Source organism: Arachis hypogaea, chromosome 19, assembly GCF_003086295.3.
Source record: "Arachis hypogaea cultivar Tifrunner chromosome 19, arahy.Tifrunner.gnm2.J5K5, whole genome shotgun sequence".
Taxonomy (NCBI): Eukaryota; Viridiplantae; Streptophyta; class Magnoliopsida; order Fabales; family Fabaceae; genus Arachis; species Arachis hypogaea.
This window is the reverse complement of record NC_092054.1, coordinates 148,425,593-148,451,236: the sequence shown is the minus strand read 5'-3', so window position 1 is coordinate 148,451,236 and position 25,644 is coordinate 148,425,593. Positions and strand designations below refer to the sequence as shown.

Here is a 25,644-nt window from a genome sequence, read left to right as displayed (position 1 = left end):
AAAATATAATATTAAATTATAATATTATTTTTTAAATATATTTAATTTTTATATATTTTTTATTATTTTTTATATAATATTTTTTATAATACTCTATTTTAATATATTATAATTTTTTATTCTTATAATAAAAATTAATATTTATTTATAAAATTAAAAATAACATATAAAAATTAACAACTTTTTAAGTATTTTTTTATAATAAAAATTAATATTTATTTATTAAATTAAAAATAATATATAAAATAATATATTTTAGTACTCTTTTTAAGTACTCTTAATAATCTTATTTTTATTATTATTTTAGGTTCTAATTTTTTACAAGTTATATTTTTATTATTATTTATAATTAATTTTTTATTTAATTTATCATTTTTAATAGGAACAATAATATATATTATGAAAAATTAAAATAATTGTTTTAATATTATCAGTATTTATATAAAAAAAATTATGGAAAAACCAATAATAACTAGCAACAACCTAAACGTGCGTTGAGTAAACGCAGAAGCTATAATTTATTGCTTCTAGTGAACGAGCTTTTGGGATGCAGAATCACGTTGGCGTTGAGAGAAGAAAAGTTGCCAAACATCAAAGAACAGCGTTCAAAGCATTGAAACGCACTTTTATCCTCTTCAACGTGTTTCACAAACACACCCAAAGAGTTATACTAGTTTATCCATATGTTTAAGTTTAATAAGTTCTACAAATGTACAATTATATTAAAAATTCAACGGTTAAATCCAAAACTTAACGCTTAAATGTCATCTTTTTTATATTATGATAATTAATTCTAATTAAAAATAAACTGACAAATTAATTATCAACTTAACAAAAGTGGGGTAGTTAGATAATTAATTTTAAAAAATGTTATTTTAATAATAAATTTTGAAAAAATATAGCACATTAGTAATTGAGTTACGACTAAATCTGTTCCGGTCCAACCTGCTAAGAACCAAGGTTCGGACGCGAGCCACCGATTCGAACCAAAAGGAGACACCTCCTTTTTCCCAGGAATCTAGACAGCTGGCCGAAACTTCCAAACAAGTAGGTCTGTTCACAAAGGGCCCACCTAAGTACACAGTATAAAAAGGAGATAACTTACTCATCTCAAAACTAAATCACCTTTTTAACTTTAATTAGTCCTCTCCTATTACGAATACTGACTTTGGCATCAGAATGTCCTTACAAGAGGCCTCACCCGCCGTCCAACCAACGTTGTAAGCAGATTTCACCCTTCAACTCGTGCTCAGGTCCCGACCCCCCTTCGCATCTGTTCAGACACCACTTCAACCTGATCGGTGAAGAACCCGAGCAGACGAACAAAACCAATCTTATATCTAATCTTGTATGAGAATTGAGTTTATGAGTCCCACAATAAGAAATTAATGGTATAAAAATATAATGTCTAAATTTAAATATAAAATTAGAGGCCCCTTCAAGTGTGGTAGGAGGATACATCATGGTTCACATGCAAAAAGGAATAGTAGTTGCTGATGAGTCATGACAAGAAGATGCAAAACAATGAGTGATGTGAGCATTACTCAAGCAATATCAAGATATTCAAAAAATGGGGTCACCTTTGTTGACCCATTCCATTCAATAGAGGTATACACCAAGTTGGGGTAAAAGGGGTAGCCAGCAAAGACCTTAAGTTATATATTATGGTTTTCATTTTTCAAAAGTCCACTTTTTCTTAGGAGTAAAGCCTGCTTAACTTTTTCCCAAGATCTGATTTTGCACTTTCTTGAACGCTTCATTCTTCTTTAATGTGTTGAAGAATGTGGAGACATATACTTTACTTGGTAGCAGGAATTAGGTTCTCAAGGATAAGATTTACATTATCCAACTCATTGCTGACTGTGTATCTTCCATTCCCCAAAATTATAAATATAATATCATGTTTTTCTTTCAATTTTCTAATAGGCTTTGTTATCTTGTATTTTAAAATATATATTAAGTAAAATTTTTACTTTAATAAATATATTAAAAAATTAAATTTTATATATTTTTATAAAAAAAATTTAATTAATAACATTAGCATGTATGTTTAAGGATACATGTTAGTTAAAATAGTTTTCAATTAACATAATATTTATAATTATAATTATGTAAAAAAATGACCGAATCATTTACTAATAAATAAATCGCCCGTATCTCATAATGCAAATTTAATTTTCATTGTTAGTGTAAGACTATTTTAATAAAAGATTTTGCTATCGTGTGTTCTAAGAATATAGGTTAAATATACTATAAAAAAAATATTTAGTAATAAATAATATTAAAATATTTTTTTAATAATATGCTTAACTTAATGCCACAGAAGAGCAAAATCCTTTAATAAATGATCTATAAATATTTAGAAGGTCTAAAAATATATTTTGACAGATGTTAGAAATAACTAAATTTTTGTTTTTGTTTGATCTTCTTTGAAAATATTTACACCGTCATTGTAATGTGAATATTTGGGTCTTCCTTAAAAGTGGGAACTCAGAGATGAGACATACCTACACGTTTCCAGCAAACATGGTTGGATTTATATTCCCCCCAATTGCAAAGTTTGGATAAACAACTCATGTTATGCATTTATTATTGAAGAAATTAATAAGATTTTATATAATATTTTGGGTAAAAATATTTAAGTATTTTATCGCACTAACAAAAAGAGAATAACAAAATAAATCATTAGATTATAATTCAGGTATTTTTTTAAAATAATTTTCATCGTTTTTATGTACTGTGAAATAATATGCACAAATAAATTTATTTTAAATTTGTATAGCGACGTAAATAGGTTTTATACCAAGAATAACGTTCCTACTACAAACCGTGTATTCTTTTTTAAATAATTTTCCAACTAACTTTTTTGACGAATCAACCGAAAAACTTTTGTTTATTGGTGGAAACTTAGATACAGTTGAGTTCACGTGAAGTTGATACCTGAGAGCCGTTAGATAATTTGATTGATTTGACTAAATTTTTATCTAACAGTTCTGTAGTATTAACTTTACATGAAGTCAACTTTACCTAAATTTTCACCTTGTTTATTTGATTCTTAATATTGTCAAAGTTATCATTGAATTCAAATCCTTCGTAACTTTTTGTTTCAAACAAACCTAAAAAGATATAATTAAAGGATTTGCTAAAGATATTTATTAAAGTTATTTAAAATAGATAGCTATTCACCCAAAAAAAAAAAAGAGTAGATACTTGTATTAGAAAAACAACCAAACCAATATATATTTTGACCGTTAATTAAACTAACTTCTTATAGGCATTGCATCAATGATAAGTAAACCTTCTTATATAGTTATATGTTTTGGATTTGTGGATAGACTAATAACTTACTAATAACTTTTAACTATTTGATTATATAGTAATTAATTAATAAAGGACTTACTTCCAATATCCAAATCAACTAAGGGCGCGTTTGGAAAATTCTAGAAATAGCTTTTTTTAACTTTTGACTTATGAAAAGTAGTAGTATTAATGTCGGGTGCAATTTTTAAAACCAAATTGCAACTTTCTAAGAAGCTATTTTGGAGCTTATAGAGAAGTTAAAAAAAAATGACTTCTCTCATAATACTTCTACTTTTCATTACATTTCTTTAAAATAAGCACTTTTAGAGTTAAAAATCCAAACACAAAATAACTTATTTATACGTTACTTTTAACAGAGTCATTTATTGTTTAAGTTATTTTATCAAAAGGAACTTAATTAAGTTAGTTACCCAAACTGAGCCTAAAATTCACATTTTTTACTCTTCCGAGTTGAATAATAATGAAAAAAAATCGCACGTTTATGGGGCAGTTTGAATAAATAATTTAATTAATATCTTTTGAAAAAAAAATTTAAATATAAGAATTTATATTAAAAATATATTATAAACAAATTATTTTATATTTTATTTTTTTAGTTATAGAATTATTTATTTTAAAATTGCAGTGATAGATAACTTTTCGAATAAGAAAAATCACTTCTTTTTTTATTTTTTCATAAATATTTTAGATAATTTTTAAGGAAAATTATACCAAATAATAATACGTAAATTTTTATAATTTAAAAGTTAAATAAAGGTAACTTCCAGACCTTCTCAAGCAGATCTTAATTCCCAAGGTGGAGTCGTCGGTATCGATGAAAGATTTTAGACTTATGAGTTTCTGTAATGTGATCTACAAGGTCATTACTAAGGTAGCGTTTGGTGGAGAGACAGAGACGGAAAAACTGAGACTGAGAGACAGAGACTAAGAGACAGAGATTGAAATAAATTTCAAAATTCTGTTTGGTGCAAAGTGGGAGACAAAAATTAAAATAAGAATAAAACTCTAATTTAATTTGTACAAAGGATAAAATTAGAATTAATTAAGTGAAATGAGGATATTTTAGGTGTAAAATATTATTAAAGTTTCAGTCTCCATCTCTAAAAATTTTAGTCCCCTGTGTCCCTACTTTTTGGAGGTACTGAAATACTGAAATTTTAGGGACAGAAACAGAAATTTTAGTACCAGTTTCTGAACCAACAAACATGATACTGAGTCTCATCAGTCTTCCAGTCTTTGTCTTAGTACCTCAAAACAAACGCTACCTAAAGTCCTAGTCAACAGACTTTGGCCTCATCTCTCAGATATTGTTGGCCCTCTCCAAGGGGGTTTATCCCAGGAAGAGGAGTTCCAGACAATATCATTATAGCACAGGAAGTTCTCCATTTCATGAAAAAGACTAAGTCGAAGAAAGGAACTTTGACGTTTAAGATTGACTTAGAGAAAGCTTATGACAGAGTTGATTAGAGGTTTCTAAATCAGACACTCGTATAATTTGGTTTTTCTATCCCTACAGTCAAATTAATCATGAGTTGTGTCACTTCATCCTTATTGTCTATTCTCTAGAATGGTGATAGATTGAATAGTTTTATTCCTCGTCGGGGTCTTCGACAAGGTGATCCTATGTCATTATATCTTTTTGTATTGTATATAGAGAGATTGTCCTGCTTGATTAGCCATCAAGTTGATATGAGCCGGTGGAAGCCGGTTGCTATTTCTAGAGGGGGTCCGAAAATATCACATCTCATATTTGCCGATGATTTACTTCACTTCTGTAAAGCGGGGAAGCGTCAAGTCTAAAATGTGATGGCAGGATTGGAGAGTTTCTATAAAGCTTATGAGATGAAGATTAATTTAGAAAAATCTAAAGCGTTACGTTCCCGTAATATTTCCACAACAAGAAAAGAACTCTTTACTGGAGTGTCATCCATCAGATTTGTCCAAAATTTAGGCAAATATCTTGGAATTACTCTTAGTCATGCTAGGGTGACCAGAGCATCTTTCAATGAGGTTTTGGATAACATCCGGGAAAGGTTAGCCAGTTGAAAAGGGCTTTTACTCAACAGGGCAGGTAGGCTCTGTTTGATCAATTCGGTTGTGACTGCTATTCCTACCTACCGCATGCAAGTCTCTCTATTTTTCAAAGGAATAACAAACTCTATAGCATCCATGAGGAGGACTTTTCTCTGGAAAGGCCATGCCATGGTCGGGAGCTAAATCTTGTTAGTTAGAAGGTGTTGATCACCCCAAAAAAGTTTGGTGATCTGAGAATTAGAGATCCGTTTTGTGTTAATGTTGCTCTTCTTGGTAAGCTAGTTTGGAAACTATTTCATCATAGGTTCAGCTGCTAGCAGATAAATACCATTGTTCTTTAAATGAGGAGTTCAGCCACTCAGCGTCTAAATGATCTTATATTTGGAGGAGTCTGTGTAAAACTTGGAATATTCTGAAGGATGATTTTAAATGATGCATTGGAAATTTGGATCAAAATTTTGGTATTCTAAATTGAGAAAAGAGGGGCAGCTTTGTAATGAGATAGATTATGTTCACATTTCTGATTCGGATCTTCGAATTTTAGATCTTTGGTCAGTTGGAAAGTGGTAGCTTGAGAAGGTTTATTCTCCTCTTCACCAGGTTTTGCATGACAATATTCTCTTTTACAATCCGAGTGTGTAAGTGGATTCAGTGTTAGGCTGGACTTGATCTGAGGCAGTGTCTAAGGTTTATGATGCCCACAATGGCTATCTTTGGCTCTACAAGAAGGTGTTTGAATGGAAGGAGAGAGAGAATTAGTTTTGGCTTTGGCGTTAAGTTGTTCTGGAAAAGATTAAATTCTTGGCCTGGCTTTGTCTTCGAGAAGCACTGCACACTGCTGTTTTTTATTTCAGGAGAGGCCTGACTCCTTCAGATAGTTGCCCCAGTTACTTGATTTGCCAGGAAACAATTTCTCATTGTATTAGGAATTACCCAAAAGCTAAGCTTGTTTGGCAGTTTCTAGAGATTTTCTAACACCCTCTAGATTTGAAGAATTGGTTCTTGTTCCACAGCAAATAGCATCCTTTTAAATTTTTTTCTAGTCTTTGGTGGATTTGGAGAATTAGGAATAATGAGATTTTTAATCATCAGGAGATTTGGACACCCTTTAAAGTGGCTTGTATGGCATTAGCCTTGGAGAAAGAGCTTCGGAATATTTTTGAATTGCAACGAGTTTCTATTCCTTCTATGATTAGTTGCTCTTGGATTTTTCCTTCATTGGGTACTTTTAAGATCAATTGTGATGCTAGTTATCCTGATTTTAGTGGTCGGATTGGCTTTGCCTGTGTTAGCAGGGACTGGAAGGGAAACTGACAAGGTGGCTGCTTGGGAATGATTGAGAGCTACAATATTCTTCAAGAGAGTTGTTTGCTATTTGGATAGGATTTCTGTTAGCTTGGGACTTTAGGACAAAGAGATGTGATTTGTAAAACAGACTGTTTAGAGACTTACAATCTTGTTACTAATTCTCATGACACTGCTGGTTATGTAGATCCTTTGGTACTTAAAGTCATCAATATCATGACTTAAAAGTGGTGTGTTGATTTTCGCTTCCTAAAAAATGCAGACATCGTAACGGACACCATGACAAAGACAACAATGAAATTGTACTCTCCGCATGTTGAGCTTTTAGTGCCTTGGAAGGAATTTGAATTGAATATTTAACGAGATCGTCTTATGTCTTTTTAATTGTTTAAGTTTTTGTTTTTTTCTTTTCTTTTTTGTTTGGTTGTTTTTCTTTTTCAATAACAAAAAAAAGTTGAATCCTTAATTTTTTTTTTCTTTTGGTCCATTTAGGCGATCCTGTAAATATATTATTAGTGGTCTAAATTATAAGTATTTTGGTCTTTTAATTAATGATCTTAATTGGGTTTAAAATCTTATAAATTAAAAATTCTTTTATAATATTTTAATAGTTGAAGTCTTGAAGAAGGATATTTTGGAGAAAAAATTCAACTCCATAGGAAATTAAATATGGCAAAAAAAAAGCTGTACATATGATTTTTGTTTACATGGACATAAATTAATAGATAGAATATTGAAATATGAATATAAAGACATAAAATTATATTCGATAAGTAAAATATAGACAAAAATATATATTATGAGACACTAAATTAGTATATTTTGTATTTTTTTATTAAAAAGAACACAGACATTAGATAAAAATACAACTTATTTATTATATTTTTTATTATTACTATTAAATTTTTTTAATTATATCTTTTATCATTTTATTTTTGGACAAGTTATTTAAATAAAATAATTGGAAACTAAATTTACTAAATTACTTCTAAAACTACATATTTGTTTGCAACTTTTCTTTATCTATATAAATCGTTACTGGGTGTAGCGATTTTCAAGCTAAATATAATTCGTAGCGGTTTTTGAAGGAAATAACACTCTACATAAACCATCGTTGACTATAGCGGTTTATGAAAAATACTGCATAGCTCAATCTGTAGCACACAGTAACAGTTTATGGATAGGTAAATTCTCTATATATACCTGTATGAATATATTTTTGACAAGATTAAAGATAATTATAATATAATTATTTATCAAATAAAAAAAAATACTATTAAACTAAGAATTTAAGGTGGTGTTGCATGATAACAACAATAAATTTAATCTTACATATTTTTTAATAAATAAAAATTTAAGATTTTTATTTTCATCCAATTAAACTTATCTATTTTTTATAAGATTATATACGATTGATTATAGTTGCACACTTTTTTTATATTCATATAACATAAAAATTAAATTCTTTTCTTAAATATTCTCAAAAAGTAATGAAAATAATTTTTAATATTTTTAAAAAATAATTTTAAATATATTTTTTATACATATTCATTGTAGCTTCTAGAATAAAAATAAAATTTTTAAATTTTACTACAATAATTTTTGTAAGAATAAATTATTTGGATAAATTAAATTTTAAAATTTTAATATAACATATTTTTAAAGATAATTTTTAAAAATAAATTAAAATTTTGTAAAATAAATAGTTAAATATTGTACTCTTATTATTGTCTAAAATAAAAAAAGTATTATACTATCTATTTTTAAGTAAATAAAATTGATTACTATTGACCTATTGTGCTTAAAAAATGGCATCTGATTTGTTAAAAAAATTAAAAATTAATATTTAATTTAAAAAGTATAAAAATAAATAAATTTTTAAAATTTAAAATTTGTTATAAAAATAAATTAGACAAAAATTAGATACCAATTCATAAACATCATATAATTAGCCATAAATAAAAAATTAAAAAAATAAAATAATGTACTATCACATAACACCACCTTCGATTCTTAGTTTAATGGTATTTTATTTTCTTATTTGATAAATATTTCAACTGTCAAATGTTAATTATATTATAATTATCTTTAGTGTTACCAAAAAATATTGATAGAGGTATATACAGTGTGCCACGGGTTGAGCTATGCAATATTTTTTCATAAACTGCTATAGTCAGCAACAGTTGATGTAGAGTGTCATTTTTTTCAAAAATCGCTACACCCTCTAGCTATTTCTGTCCAGCTCGCTTTTTTACTATAGCGAATTACGTTTAGCTTGAAACCGCTACACTCTATGGTGATTTATATAGATAAAGAAAAGTTACAAATAAGTATGCAATTTTAAAAAGTTGTAATATGATAAATTTGATTTTCAATTATTTTATTTAAGTAACTTGCCCTTTATTTTTTATTATAAATTTTGTGTTAAAAAAAAATTAGACTTTTAATTGTTTGTTCTATCTTATATTCAATTTATCACTAAATAAAATACAAAAATAATAATTTTTTATTTCTATTTTTTGTATTTTATTTTTAATATCTTATCTTATTTTTAAAATTATAGAAGCCTCTGTGTAGGCTGTGGGATTTCTTTTTATATATAAAGGTAGTATTTAATTAGTAGGTGTGTACACACAAGATAAAAAATATTTTTTTAAATAAATAAAAAATATTCATTTCCTAAAACAATTTTTTTATTTTTATTTTCAAAATCCTTTTTCTTTGGAATTGGAGCAAGTTCGCTTACTGCGAAATTGCAGATTTTGTTGAAGTTCGTCGATTGCATGAACTTCATTGAAACTAAGAAGTTCAGTGCGGCCAACTTATTTATATTTCTGTGCAATTTAGATCGTATTGATATATTTTTATTTTTTTATTTAATTTATATAATTTAAAATTATAAAATTTATAATTTAAAATTTAAATAGACATAATTTAAATTAATAATTTAATTTAATTTGATAAAAATAAATGTAATCGTATTATTGTATTCATGTGATTAATTATATTTATTCCGTTTTTTAAAAATTAATTGTTTAAAATTAGTAATTTTAAATTAAAAAAGTAATATACTTATATTATTTTTAAATTAAAAATTATAAATAAAGGCACTCTTATTATTATTAAATTTTAAATTTAAATAATTTTTCGTATTATTTTTTTAAAAAGGAATTTCAGGCAAATATGACCTTTAAATATCTAAACAAAAGAGATAGATGTATATAATCTTTTAAACATTGCTTTTATATATACATATATACAGTAATGTTATTAATTGGAAAGATTATATACATAAATTGTTGGAATTTTCTCAAAATTCCTTAACCCAAAGATCGTCCATGTTAAATCATTAAGAAAGAAAATACTTGAATGCAGAAGCGTACCTGAATTCATAAACATGAATCATACGATCGGAAGAGTTTGGATTTTGTGGTTCTTTCGATCTTCCTCAACCAAAACCTTCTGTATTCCTAGGTGGCTGAATTGCAACTCTTTTGATGGGAAAAGAGCAACAAATGCGGGTCTGGTATATTGGGGACCGAAACCCTGAAGGTACTATTTATATTTGAGCATGGTACCCATTAAACCCTAAAACCCAAATAAAATAGTATCTAAAGTCTAAAAGATAATATATCTAAAATCCAAAAGATAATTATCTAAAAAACAAAAGATAATATTTGGTTTTATTCTCATTTAATTCCAAATCAAAAGTAATAATGACTTATTCAATTTAGCATTTATAATAATAAATGAGATCACCATTATATAAGTCATTTAATTTGAAATACCATAATTTGTGATTATAATTAATATATGTATTGCCCACAAACAAATTAGAAAATTAAAATAACTTCCTAACAATCTCCCACTTGGGCTATACATATATTCTTTCTTGATATAATCACATCTTATAAACTTTATGTGCGCATCTGAATGCTATTTCTCTCATTACTTTAACAATCTGATCCGTCTCATATATTAGATATGGAATCACCGGTCACCGCAGCCTTCATCACATTAATGTCGTGACTAAACCACGACAATCACCATCCTAACATACTTAACGACATAGATCAAATTTGGATGAGTAATATGGAAATTACATGCCAAGTGATCTCATGCATGTCTATTTCCAGCTGGTCCAACTTTAAAACTTTATTGAGATCAAACACAAAACAAATATTGCAAAATGAACATTTCACATAACATGAAATAAACCATCAACTTAATTCTATAGAAAAATAATTCAATATCTGTCATAGGACATATAGCATAAGATAAACTCCCACTCAACCAAGGTATCATAAATATTGACACCCATCCGAGCAGTGCACTCATGAAAGACTTTAGGGATCAATTCCTTGGTAATGGGTCTGCCAGCATATACTCTATTCCTATATGTCCTATGAAAATTTGTTTTTCTTAAACTTTCTCCTTAACAACTAAGAGCATGATGTCTGTATGCTTCGATTTTGTCAAGCTCTTATTGTTGTTGGAGTATAGTACTGCTAACTTATTGTCACAAAATATTTTTAATGAGCTTTCAATGTCATCTACTATACGAAGCTCAGTGACAAAGTTTCGTAACTATATGCCATGAAATCGAAATCAGAGTACCTAATGATCTCCAAATTTTCTGATCTCCGATAAGTAAGCATGTAATCATTTGTTCTCTTTAGATAACGCATTATGCGTTTAACAACTATCCAATGATCCATGCTAGGATTGCTCAAGTATCTACCCAACACTCCCACTATAAATGATATATCAGAATGTGTGCAGACTTGAGCATACATTAAATTCTCTAGTGCTGATGCATAAGGTTTATCATGCATTGATGTCTTCTCAAGATCATTTTGGGGAATTGCTTGAGACTAAACTTGTCTTCTTTAGTTACGGGTGTGTCCATTGGTCTACAACTTTCTATGACATATCTACTTAAAACCTTTTTGATATAGTTCTTTTGTAATAATCCAATAATACTTTGAAAGCGATCTTTTAGTATCTCGATTCCTAATACAAAAGGGGCATCATCAAGATCTTTCATTTCGAATTTGTTCGATATAAATTTCTTAGTTTTATGCAATAAGCCTATATCGTTACTGGCAAGTAGAACATTATCAACATATAAGACCAAAAAAGTATTACTCCCACTGAACTTGCGGTATACACATTCATCTATAATATTTACCTCAAAACCATATGAGATAATGACTTGATTAAACTTGTGATACCATTGACAGGAAGCTTGTTTGCGATCATAGATGAATTTTCTCCTTTCTCTGTTGGATCTCTTTAATGGTACATCTTTAGGTTGTTGAGCTTGCTATATGGGTTGGGGTTGAGGAGAATTCTCATTATTTTCCTGTGCTGTAGCAGTATCTTGAGTAACAACAATATTCTCATTGTTCTCTTATACTGTAACTGGATCTACAGTAGGATTCTCATTGTGCTCTTGTACTATAACTGTATCTTGAACAATAATAGGCACAAAGACCTTATCATTGTCAGTTATAGAATCCTCATCAAAAGCAACATTCCTAATATTTCCTTCCCCCCCAAACTCAACATCCTCAAGAAATCTCGCATTTCTCGTTTCAAAAATAGACCTTGATGCAGGATTGTAAAATTTGTACCCCGTGAACACTCAGCGAAACCAACAAAGTAGCAACTAATTGTCCTTGAGTCCAATTTTCTTTCATGCGACCTATAAGGTCACGCCTCTGATGGACATCCCCAAATATGCAAATGCTTTATACTGGGCATTTTCCCAGTCCAAATTTCATAAGGGGTTTAACTGCTTTGCTTGGCACCCTATTAAGGATGTACACTGCGGTCTTTAAGGCTTCTCTCCAGAGTGATTCAGGTAAGAAAGAATGACTAATCATACTTCTCACCATGTCCTTAGGGAGCGTTTGTTTTGAGGTACTGAGACAGAGACTGAGACTCTGTATCGTGTTTGTTAGTTCAGAGACTGGTACTAAAATTTCTGTCTCTGTCTCTAAAATTTCAGTATTTCGGTACCTCCAAAAAGTAGGGACACAGGGGACTGAAATTTTCAGAGATGGAGACTGAAACTTTAATAACATTTTATACCTAAAATACTTTCATTTCAATTAATTAATTCCAATTTTACCCTTTGTTGCAAATTAAATTAGAGTTTCATTCTTGTTTCAATTCCTGTCTCCCATTTTGTACCAAACAGAATACTGAGATTTATTTCAATCACTGTCTCTTAGTCTCTGTCTCTCAGTCTCAGTCTTTCCGTCTCTGTCTCTCCACCAAACGCTACCTAAGAGTTCAGTTCCTTCACTCTGCAACACCATTCATGCTAGGTTCGCCTGGCATTGTGTATTACAGAACAATACCACACTCCTCTAGGAAAAGAGCAAAAGGCCTGTGGTGCTGCTCACCTGAACCGTCATATCTTCCATAGTATTCACCACCATGATCAGATTTGATAGTTTTAATTTTCTTTCCAAGTTGAAGTTTAACTTTAGCTTTGAAAGACTTGAAAACATCCAAGACTTGGGACTTTTCATGAATTAAATATAGATACCCGTAATGAGAGTAATCATCTATAAACATAATAAAGTATCATTGTCCATTCTAAGAGACAGTAGGTAATGGGCCACATATATCAGTATGTATCAGTTCTAAGACATCTTTAGCTCTCTTGGTACCTAATTTCATTTTGTTTGTCCTGTTCCCCTTTATGCACTCAATGTAGACTTCAAAGTCCGCCAGATTTAGGGGTCCAAGAATTCCATTCGACACGAGCCACTGAATTCTCTATTTTGAGATGTGATCGAGGCGTTTGTGACATAATGATGCCGAATTCTCATTTAGTTTTTGTTTTGTACTTGTTTGCAGTATTTCATTACTCTAGGAATTTAAATCAAACCTATATAGATTATCCACCAAATAACCAGAGTAAATATTATTTGAATTATAAAAGAGACTGACTTTATTGTTTCTGAATGAACAAAAAATAGCCTGATTTGTCTAAACGAAAAATAGAAACTAAATTCCGTCTAAATGACGGTGCATAAAATGTCTCTAATAAATCCAAGTAAAATCCACTTGTGGAACATAATCTAAAGGTTCCTATAGCTTCGACTGCAACTATATTGCCGTCTGCCACATAGATGTATCTTTTAATATCACTTGGCGGTCGGCTCCACAGGCAACTTGCATAGTAACACTTACATGAGTAGTAGCAGCAGAATCTACCCACCAAGTATCAACAGGTGCATAACTTAAACTAGTCTCAAAACAAACGAAAGTAAGAATTATACCTTTCTTTACACGCCAAGTGGCATATTTGGTACAATCATTTTTCATATGTCCCACCTTCTTACAGAAGAAACAGGTTGAAACTTGATCCTGTTTCTTAGCATTTTTCTGCTAAGAAGGCACATTCGCAGTAGTATCACGCTTTGTTTTATACTGAGAAGATGAAGCCATGTGAGCACTTTCAGTCTTATGTTGTTGTAGCCTCTCTTCTTCTTGCACACACTGAGATATAATCTCATTTAAAGGCCAAGTGTCCTTCACAGTGTTATAACTCACTTTGAATTGCCCAAAGTGCGTAGGAATGGAGATCAAAATAAAATGCACAAGTAAGTCTTTAGACAACTCTAACTTTAGTGCTTTCAATTTTGAAGCAAGATGAGACATTTCCATAATGTACTCCCTTATATTCCTTTTACCTTTATACTTCATGGAAACAAGTTTGCTCAAAAGGCTACTTGCCTCTGCCTTTTCATTCTTAGCAAAGAATTTTTAATATCTTTCGGGAATTGTTTGAGATCTTCATCCTCAGTAATTTGGCCTCAAAACGCCTCAGAAATTAAGCGTTTCATGATCATAATGCTCATTCAATTGGATCTCTTCCACTTCTCTATTTTAACCTCATTGAGATTTTTCATTGTGGAAGTGAGTTCCACCTCTCGAATAGCTATATCCAAATCCATACAACCGAGGACAATCTTCACAGTATCCTTCCAAACTTTAAAGTTTGAACCATTCAACATAGGAATACTGCTAATTTGTGCAAAAATATTGGTAGCTGAAGCCATAATTTCTTTATTAGAACAAAAAAAAAAGAACATGCAGTAAATATTAGTTAAATAATGGAAAAAAATCCATATTAAGATATCTAGAACAACATTAATTTTCAATCTTTGGATAAAAAAATTAACTGTAAGTGATACTCTCATTGCAGTAATCAAATATTGTCAAAATTCCTGTCACACATTAAGCCTTTCTTTGGACCGACTGAATGCGCACATGGAAACTTAAACTTCGCAACTTATTTATTACCGCATATATTTTCTATTAATTGACCAAATAATAACCTTCATTTGGGTCGATTATTGATCGCATAATTAATAGAAAATAAATAAAAGTGTGCAATGCTTATTATTTGGCCAAACAATAAACTTTCTTTGAGCTGATTATTGTCCGTATAAATAATAAGCATTACTTTATTCTTAATTAGCTACCCAAACATGTATTTACCATCAATATGTGTATGTAATTCGGCCAAATATAGACCTTCCTTTGGGCTGACCAATATTGACATGAATTATATATCACCATATTTCTAATATTTTAAATAAATTAATTTTCACAAAAGTGGCTACTTTGACAGTATAATGTTCAATCAATTTATTTCAAAACTAAATCTTTATAAAATAGATGGTATAATAATCTAAATTGTTACCAGTTTCTTTATGTAACAACAAAAAAAATACTTAAATCCCAAAAGGAATGAAATCTTGATGGTGTCTTTTGAGATCTTAAAGAAAAACATGATTATAACTCATGTGTCAAAAATTGTTGATCCGTTAACATTAAAATCAATCATTATAATTCAATCTATGCAAAAAATAATAATAATAATTTTGCCAAAAGAATGAATTTATATAGACTGGTATAAAAAAAAGATAAATAAACGAAAAACCTTCATTTTCCTTTAAAAAAAACTGAATTTACATTCACAGATTAAATCATATTGCATATAAAAAAAACTTTATAGTAATGCTCTTCATGTACTATTTATATATTTTTTATATACTCTTTATTTATTCTTTCATTTTTATTAACATGTACTACATAATCCAAAAGCAGCACATATTTGAATCAGAATTCATAAACTCAAATTAAGATTCAAATTCAAATTAAAAAAAATTATAATTTCTTAATGATTTAATCATAGATAACTCTAATACCACTTGTTGAAATTTTCTCAGAGTTCCTTAACCCAAATATTATCCATGTTAAATCATTAATAAAAAAAATACTTGAATGCGAAAGCGTACATGAATTCATAAACACGAATCACGATCAGAAGAGTTTGGATCTTGTGGTTCTTTCGATCTTCTTCAACCAAAGCCTTCTGTATTCATAGACGGCTGAATTGCAAATCTTTTGATGGAAAAAGAGTAACAAAGGCGGCTTTGGTATATTGGGGACCGAAAGTGGTTCTTTCGATCTTTCTCGACCAAAGGCTTCTGTATTCCTAGGTGGCTGAATTGCAACTCTTTTGATGGAAAAAGAGTAACAAAGGCGGCTTTGGTATATTGGGGACCGAAACCCTGAAGGCACTATTTATATTTGAGCATGGTACCTATTAAACCCTAAAGCCCAAATAAAATAGTATCTAAAGTCCAAAAGATAATATATCTAAAATTCAAAAGATAATTATCTAAAGAACAAAAGATAATATCTGATTTTATTCTCATTTAATTCCAAATCAAAAGTAATAACGACTTATTCAATTTAGCATTTATAACAATAAATGAGATCACTATTATATAAGTTATTTAATTTAAAATAGCATAATTTGTGATTATAATTAATATATGTATTGTCCACAAATAAATTAAGAAATTAAAATAATTTCCTAACATCAATATCTTTTGTTGAGATATTTAAAGGTCATATTTGACCTATAAAGTTTCTTTTAAAAAAAAATAACACAAGAACGTTTATTTAAAATAAGACGAGTATATTTATTTAAAATTTAAAAAATTTAAATAAATTTATTTGTGTTAATTTTAAAATAATTTAAAAAATACAAGTACGTTTGTTTAAATTAAAAAATTTAAAATAATAAAAGTGATTTTATTTATAATTTTGTAATCTTAATTTTATATTAAAAAATTTATAATTTAATATTTTAAATTATGTGAATTAAATAAAAAAATAAAAACATACCAATACGATTCAAATTATATGAAAATAGATACAAGTTTATCGCACCAATGGGCAAACTTATTAGTTTCAATAATTCACATTTGGTTTTGAATTAGAGACATTAAAAAAAAAAATAAACGTCGACTATAACCCCTAGCCTTCCAAGCTAACGATGCGGGCTTGATTCTCACTATCCGCTTTTATCTTATTTCTATATTAGATTAAAAATTTTTTCTTTTTTTTAAATTAGAATAAAATATAGAATAAAATAAATCCAATTTTTTAGTAAATTTTTTTTTATCATTTTTGTATTTTGTTTATAGTTATTTTATTCAATTTTATCAATTAATACAATATTCAATTTTCTAATTTGAATATAAGATTTTTGTTGCCAATGCAGTAGGTGAATTTTAACAAAATCTACAAGTTCGTCGATGTAGTAGGGAAACTTGCTCCAATTCCAACAAAAACGAATTTCCGAAAATAAAGATGAAAAAATTTGTTTTAGAAAATGAATAAATGATTATTTTTTAAATTTATTTCAAACAAAATTTTACAAGATAGAGACACACTGACACACGTTCTTTGTTTGGTTGTTGAGACACAATTTTAAAAGACACCTCGATATACAGATTGATCCAAATTACATATATTTAATGTACCTCTAATAAATTGAGACACAAAAATTAATATTAAGACACTAATTATTTTATAATTTTATCATTGTTCAATTTCCATATTTTTATTTTTTTCCTCTCTCTCGTCCATTTTCAAATCTCTACATCTCTTCTTCCCTCCCATCTCTTTCTCATTTCAACTTCGGGTCTCTTTTATCTCCTATCATCCTTCCTCTTTGCCTCTTTCGAACTTTTTTAAATAAAATTTTATTTTTTTTGTTTTTTATTATTAATCTTTGCTTTTTTTAAAAAAATTGTAGTCTAAATGCTATGAATATTTTTTTCATTAGTTTCTATACGATTAGGAATCATGTCAATTAATTACTTGTTGTTTAATTAGGAAGATATGTATTAAATTTGTTCTTGAAATTATTAAAAATTTTGTTATATGGATAATTTTTTGTTATGAATAGAGATAAAAAAAAAAGAATTAGGTTCAGTTTGGATAAACAATTTAATTAAATTTTTTTTTAAAAAATAGCTTAAATAATAAATATTTAGTGCTTATTTAGGTGCCATTAAGTTGATAAAAAAAAAAGATCTTTTTCTAATGAAAAATATCTTTTTTTTTCACATATTTAGCAAATTTCTAGAAGTAGAAGTAAAAATATTAAAAAAATAAAAATATATTTTTTGAGAAGCTACAATTTATATTTTTTTTAAAAGATTTTTAAAAAAAAAAAAGGATATTTTTACGTAATAAATAAACTAAAAAGTAGTTTTATATGGTTATACTAAAAAATAATTGATAAATAAAAATATCTTTTTACATGAGATATTTAAACAAAAAATTACTTTTACTTTTCTATAAGATCTTTTGAAAAAAGATAACTAAAAAAAAATATCTTTTATTAGAAATTTACCTAAACAAGCTCTTATATTAAAAGTAACTTATAAATAAGTTATTTTGTATTTGATTTTTTAGTTCTAAAAATGTTTATTTTAAAGAAAAATGTGATAAAAAATTTTATTACGAGAGAAATCATTTTTTTTAACTTCTTCATAAGCACTTAGAGCAACTCCAATGGGCATATGTTGAGGCCCTGATTTTGACAAAAAGAAAACTGGGACCATTGGAGAAAAATGGAGTGGGGACCTTGCACAAGGACCGATGGGACAAAGTCTCTCTGAACGGGGACTGAGAGCAACAAATAATAACTTGCCATTTGGCAAGTTATTATTTAAATAAATAATTATATAAAATTTTAATTAATTATATTAAATAATTATATTAAAATAAATAATTATATTAAATAATTAAATAATAATTAATTTAGTAATAATTATAATAATTAATTATATTAAGTAATTATATTTTTATTTAGTTAATAATTTATATTAATTATTTAAATAATAGTTAAATTATAATTAATTTATTAATAATTATAATAATTAATTGGATTAAATAATTAATTTTTATTTAATTAATAATTTATATTAATTATTTATATCAAAAATAATATTAAATATTATTTATATTTATATTATTATATTAAATTAGCTGTTGTAAAAATAATCGTTGCACAAATAGTCGTTAGAAACTAGCCGTTATTATGTTACCGTTATTATTAATAAATTAATATTTTTTTACTCTATATATACCACTTAGATACACTTGTATTCTCATACTCTCTACTACTCTTCTTCATCTTCTTCCAAGTTTACAAAATCAAAATTCTGCTACTATTATTTTTTGTTCGAAAAAATAGATCCAACTTCGAAATAGGCAGCAGCATAGACAATTGAAGAAGGACTTGATTGAACACATATGGCAATTTCACAATGCTTCTCGTCAACTATAGAGTTTAATTATGTTTTTCTTTGTATTAAGTAATTTTACAAATTAATGTAACCCCGAATTCATCTATTGTGTATTATTGTTATATATGAATTTATTTAATATTAATATCTTTTAATAGTGAATTATTTTTAAATTTAAATATTTAAATTACATTATTAAAAAAAATTAATTACATTAATTACAAGTATTTTAATTAATTAATTAAGTAGGACCACAACAGGGACTAAAGTTAGTTCCTCCTAATGGAGAAGAGATAGATGTTTTGAGTTCCTATTTACTATTTATGACGCAAAAGCTGATGTGGAGTTACTTTTTATGACAGGTGGGCCATAAACAGGAACTGTGATGAGTTCCCTACTGGAGATGGTCTTAGATAGTTTCTTAAAAAATTACAATTTAGTTTTGAAAACTGTTGATTGTGTACTAAAAATATAAACCTTTTTTGTACATAATTATTTTTATAATGACCTACAAACATGGTCAAAAAAGAGTTAAATTCCTCCTAAGGGTATTGGGCTAAAAGGATGGAACCCAAAATAACACATTGAGGAGTTGAATTTCTCTTCAGTGGGAACTATATTGGTGGAAGTGGATTGGTTGGATTTGGAGTGTAAAGGTGTCATCTAGTTGAAAGAAAACCAAACTAGATGTCCCTTCACTAATGTCACATGTCAGGAGCTTTAGTTTAACGTGTGGGAATCAACTTCCTACCCTTTTCAGTTGACAAGACTTGAGGTGATCCCAAATACCTAAAGATATTTTGGAAAGAGCAGTAAACCAAATGTCAGACTAAAACCATTGGCCAAGGGGTGTCCTCTTCATCATGGTTTTACGCTATAAAAAGGACCTCAAGCCACCTCTGTAAATTTTCTTTTTCTTCATCCTTCATCCTTCACTCTCACTTTTCACTTTCACCTTGATCATCTTCTTCTTCACAGACCTTGAAACCCTTTTCATCCTTTACTTTCACCTTCACCTTCATCCTCTTCTGAGAACTTCTCTTCTCTGTAAACCATTCCTGTCCACTTTAAACAAAACTCGTTCATCCTCTTGTGACATTAGTGAAGGTCTCAACACTTGTTCTCCACCTCTCTTCCTCACTATTAGTTCTTGTGTTGTTTATTCGCCATTAACAGAAATGTCTTCCTCACAAGTTTACTTACCCCTAATCTCTCACCTTAACTATTATTTTTCACTTAATCTATTTCTCACGAAACCCACCCGAATCATCTAGTGACTCCACTGGGGAGGAACACTTCGACGTGATGGCTGAATCTAGCAATACTCATCCTGGGCATAATCGACCACCTAAGCGACGCTCAATAACTCCTCGGGATCTCAATCTCAGCTTGGGATCACCTCAAGACGAGGACGGGCACAACCAAGAAGAGGAACACATGGAGCAGCAGAATCTGGGTGCAGGAAAAGAAGGAGCTCATGCCCATGCAAATTTCTTTACACCCCATGCTGGAGGTACCACTGGCATGCACATTCATGTAACCATTCCTGCTCATGTGTACAACTATATGATAGACAACCAAACAAAGATGTAAGCTTTGATCACGGAAATGATGGCTAGAGATCAAACGAGGTATAGAACCCCCTCATCGCCTCCATTCGCGAACCAGGAGAATATGGAGGAAGACGAGAACACCCCAATCACTCGTAGGGAGTTAGCACATATTCTAAAGGGCAAAGGAGAAGCAAGTGAGCCCACTTGGGAGATAAGTGCACCATTCGAACATCATATCTTGGCGAAACCATACCCTAAGGGGTACCAACCACCTACCTTTCGTAAATTTGATGGTACTGAAAGTGCCAAAGAACACATCCTGTCATTCTTGGACGATTTCAGGGTGTTCAGGAACCACCAGGAGCTCAAGATCAAGGAGTTCTCAAAATCACTGACAGGAAGGGCATTCACGTGGTATTGCAAGTTGAAAGCCAGTAGCATCAACACCTGGGAGCAATTAGTGACGGAGTTCTGCAATAAGTTCCTGGAAGAGGAACCCTCCATGCACATCATGGACCTGGGGAGAGTGAAACAGAGACAAGGAGAAGGATTAGTAGCCTTCGTCAAGAGGTACAGAGATCAAGCTTTACTTTGTATAGACACTCTTTCAAAGCCACAATTGGTGTACGGGTGTATTAGAAATGTGGAAGATGGATCCCAAATTTATCTTTCTATGAGCAACATAAACACTTTCTCTGAGCTCTTAAAGAGAGCATCTGACATAACCGAGGCAATGAAGCGCAATGGAAGGAGATATAAAGAAGTTTTCCCTCTGGAAGTGTGTGCCACTGATGGCAAGGGCAGAAGGAGTTCCTATTCTAGGGGTGCAAAGAGAAACAAGTCCTCCACCCCCACTACCTCTCTCCAGAGCTCAGGCCATGGTTGTCGTAAATGAATGGTTTGAGGATAGAACATTAAACCCCAGAATAGATAGAGAGCCACCAACACTTGAAGCCTTGAGAGATCCAAGATATTGCATGGTGCACCGCAATAAGGGCCATGGGTTGACCGATTGTTATGTGGTGAGGACGATGTTTCATAGGCAAGTGAAGGAAGGGAAGATACTCCTAAATGGGGAACAAAACCAAGAAGGCGTAAAAAGCACTCCTTTTCCTCAACATGATGTTGGAATGATAGGCATTGAAGGAGAGGTAATGCTGACAGAGATCGTAGATGAAGCAGAAGAGATGGTCACCATGGAGGAGTCCTTGGATGAAGACATGTTGACAAGAGGTCTTTTGAAGTCTCGAGATTCTAGAATCATGTTCAACCAACTTGGCTTAGAACCCCACATTCAGAAAGAGGTGGCCAGAGCTCTAATAGGAGTCATTCAGAAGCATGAAAAAAGTTTTGAGGGGCATCAACGCTCTGCTCACAAGATTAGCAAAGGCCCATGCAAACACCCTGGTGTTTCGGAACCCTGAATCATTTAATGGGGAGTTCTATCATAATAAACCATTGTATGTGGAAGCAGTGGTAGAAGGCATGAAGGTCAGAAGGGCCTTGGTGGATGCTGGATCAGGGGTAAACATCATACCCACTCATATATTTCTAGAAATGGGAGGTTCTGCTGATCAGATAAGGCCTACTCAAGTAGGGCTCAATGCTTTTAATGGAGTAGGTGTGAAATCTAGAGGGTGTGTTAATGCTGTCTTGGAGGTTGGTCCCATAAAGACAAATAATAAGTTTCATATGGTGGATGGAAGCTCTAGCTACCACATCCTACTGGAACGTCCATGGATTCATTTACATCGGTGCGTTCCTTCAAGTTGGCATCAATACATAAAGTCTAGCTGGAGAGGGAAGGATATTAGCATCTCAGCCACTGTAACACCATTTGATTCAGGAGAAGCACATTTAGTGGATGCGAGTTTTTATGAAGAGCTTGCGTTACCAGGGGTCAACAAAATAAGGCCTGTGCAGGAATGCGCCATCGGAACACCCAGACAAAAAGTAGTACGGAAGAACACCCTAATGGAGGAAGCACCAAAAGAAAACACCAAAAAACGAGCAACAGCAATCGAAGACCTAGGGCTTCGTAAGGAAGTTCTCCCAGGTGGAGGATATCGGTGGTGTATCCTATAGGAACTCGGGGGTTCAGAGGAGGAAAATTACCAGAGCTCCCCTGGCCCCGACATCCTAAGTGTACAAGAAAAAGAACATCTGCAAAGTAACATAGAAAATGCCCCTCTCCAACTCCAAGATGAAGCAAAGCAGAAGGAGGAAGAGTTAGAAGAGATTAATTTAGGGACTGAAGAACACCCGAGGCCTTTGTTCGTGTGCAAAGCTCTAGGGGAGAAGGAGAAAAGGGATTTGATAGCATTATTAACAGAGTTCAGAGATGTGTTCGCATGGAACTATGATGAAATGCCAGGGTTAGATCCAAACCTGGTGACCCACAATTTAGCCGTGAGGAAAGGAGCAACTCCTGTCAAGCAAGCTCCTAGAAAATTCTCCAATGAAATAGAAGCTCAAGTAAAGAAAGAAATCGAAAAGTTACTCGCAGCCAAGTTTGTCAAACCAATACAACACCCCTCTTGGTTAGCCAACATAGTGCCAGTGAAAAAGAAGAATGGGCAGATCCGGTGTTGCGTGGATTTTAGAGATCTAAGCAAAGCTTGCCCTAAGGATGATTTTCTCCTGCCAGATGTTGATCCTAAATAGGAGGGTCCTTACATTGTTTCTGAAGTACACCCCAATGGACACTGTATCCTGCTGGACCCAGATCATGGAACAACTACTGGCCCCATCAATTTCAAGTATGTCAAGAATTACTATGCCTAATTTCAGCTTTAGTAGTTCAAATTTCAATTCCAAAAGGCTTCTTTATCAAAAGCCAATGTTTATGTTATATTATTCTGCAAGCATCCTGTAATACATGAGAAAACTGCTTTAGCAATCATACACTCAAAAAATGTGAGTGATGCATCTTAAAAAATTTTTTTGCAGTACAAAATAGTTCCAAAAAAGTGAAGTGTCCCACCCTTCAAACTCCTAAAAAGAGTCGAGCATAAATAGGGCAAGAAAGTTATGGGTACCTTCCTTTTCTTTGCCTAAAAAAAAAGAGGCAGAAAAAAAAAAATAGCAGTAGATAATCCTGCTCTTCTTAGAATCATACCCTCCCCCTGCAAAAAAAAAAAAAAAGAATGTGTGTATCCAAAATAAAATGATCACACAAGCAGGTAAAACCCCTGGAGGAGTATGCATATTATATTAAAAAAAAAAAAAGAGGGGAAACATAACACCCAAAAAGAGGTGTACAATGAAAGTCATAGAAGCAGCAGGACAAAAATATACTTTGTCAAAGTATTACATATTTTACAAAATAAAGTGCTGGAAACTATTACAGCCACAAAATATCACTGTAAGAAATCACAGAAGAAGCAGCCTCCTTATGCTTGGCCAATTGCTCTCGCTCCATGCTGACGCTGGCTAACCTAGCCTTCATGGTGTTCAATTCAGATGTAAGCTTGTTAACCTTTTCTTGAAGAGCAGAAACATCAGAAGAGAGAACGTGATGCTCTTTAGAAAACAATTCTTCTCTAGCAAGATCAGAGATCCCAGGTGGAGGCTCCAATTTTTTTCAAGCCAACGACCACTAAATTTAAATAACTTAAGGTTATTTAGATGATTTTCTACCATATCCTGATGAGCACCCCACAAGTCTGCAAGGGAGTGTGAAGTGAAGAAATCCCATGCGTCCAGAAAAGCTTGGTACCCAAGCTTCTTGAAAAGGCAGTTTAGGTCATTTGGAAGCAAGAAGGAAGGAGCTCGAGATACAATCTCCGATAACAAGTTCTTCGCATCGCCATTGAAATACTCAAACTCATCGCGGAAAAAAACTGAAAAGCAAAGCAACCTTTTTTTCATCAGGAACTTATAAAATGTTGGCACGCCTGACAAATGAAAAGAAATACAATGGAACACACCAGAAGAAGCACTAGCTAAAAGTTCCTTTGTGATTTTAGAAGTGCTTGAAGCTTGAAAGGTGGACTCAGAAGCAGTATGAGAAGTTGAAGATACAAACATACACACAAACAGCATGAACAAAATCATGTATGCAAGTCTCAAAAAAAAAAAAAGAACTGGAGTAAAACAGTTGTACCTGCACCAGGAAGAACCGTTCGGGTGGGAGTAACAACACGTCTAGTAGGATCTCCTTGGCAGGTAACACCCAGCTCAATGTCAACATTTCTCTTAGAACTTGCTCTTGCTCGTAGGCCATCTCGCACAACTTCTTGGGTAGTACCCTCGTCAGGGACGTCTCCAACAATAAATGAATTAGGAGAGTCCCCACTGACCCTTTCTAGAGAGCTCTCATCGCCTACATTTATCGGATCGGAAGGTGCATTTGGAATTGTTTTCAGTTTACCCAAAAGACGATGAGACCTACGCTTCACAACACTGCTAGATAAGCTAACCACAGCTTTACCAGGAGACTGTGATGACTCAACAAAGCAAGCAGCAGCAGAAGAACCTTTAGCTTTTGCCGTCGAAGAAGGAGAAATCCCTGAACCAGTGGAAATTGGTGAAGGCATAGCATCAACAGAAGGCCCAGGTGGTCTTTCAAGAGACCTCTTTGCAACCTCAACCTTTGAACTCTCCACTTTACTGCGCTTGACCACTTCAGCAGTAACAACTGAATCATCATGTTTTCTTTTTGAAGAAGGTGGATGTCTATAACACCTGGCGTTCAAGTCTACAAAACACCAGCACAAAAGATACAGCAGTCAAATACACAAAGAGGAGAGAGAGACGAAAAAGAAATGAAGAAACAAAAAACAAGAATC

At 31.2% G+C, this 25,644-nt stretch overlaps 1 protein-coding gene across 1 annotated transcript; it reads left to right on the top strand.

The window, feature by feature from the left end:
* The first annotated feature begins 22,339 nt into the window (after window positions 1-22,339).
* Window positions 22,340-23,518, top strand: LOC140182398 (uncharacterized). Its single transcript, XM_072228590.1, has 2 exons — window positions 22,340-22,807; window positions 22,940-23,518. Exons 1-2 carry the CDS (start codon window positions 22,340-22,342, stop codon window positions 23,516-23,518), a joined length of 1,047 nt encoding a protein of 348 aa, XP_072084691.1.
* The last annotated feature ends 2,126 nt before the right edge of the window (window positions 23,519-25,644 follow it).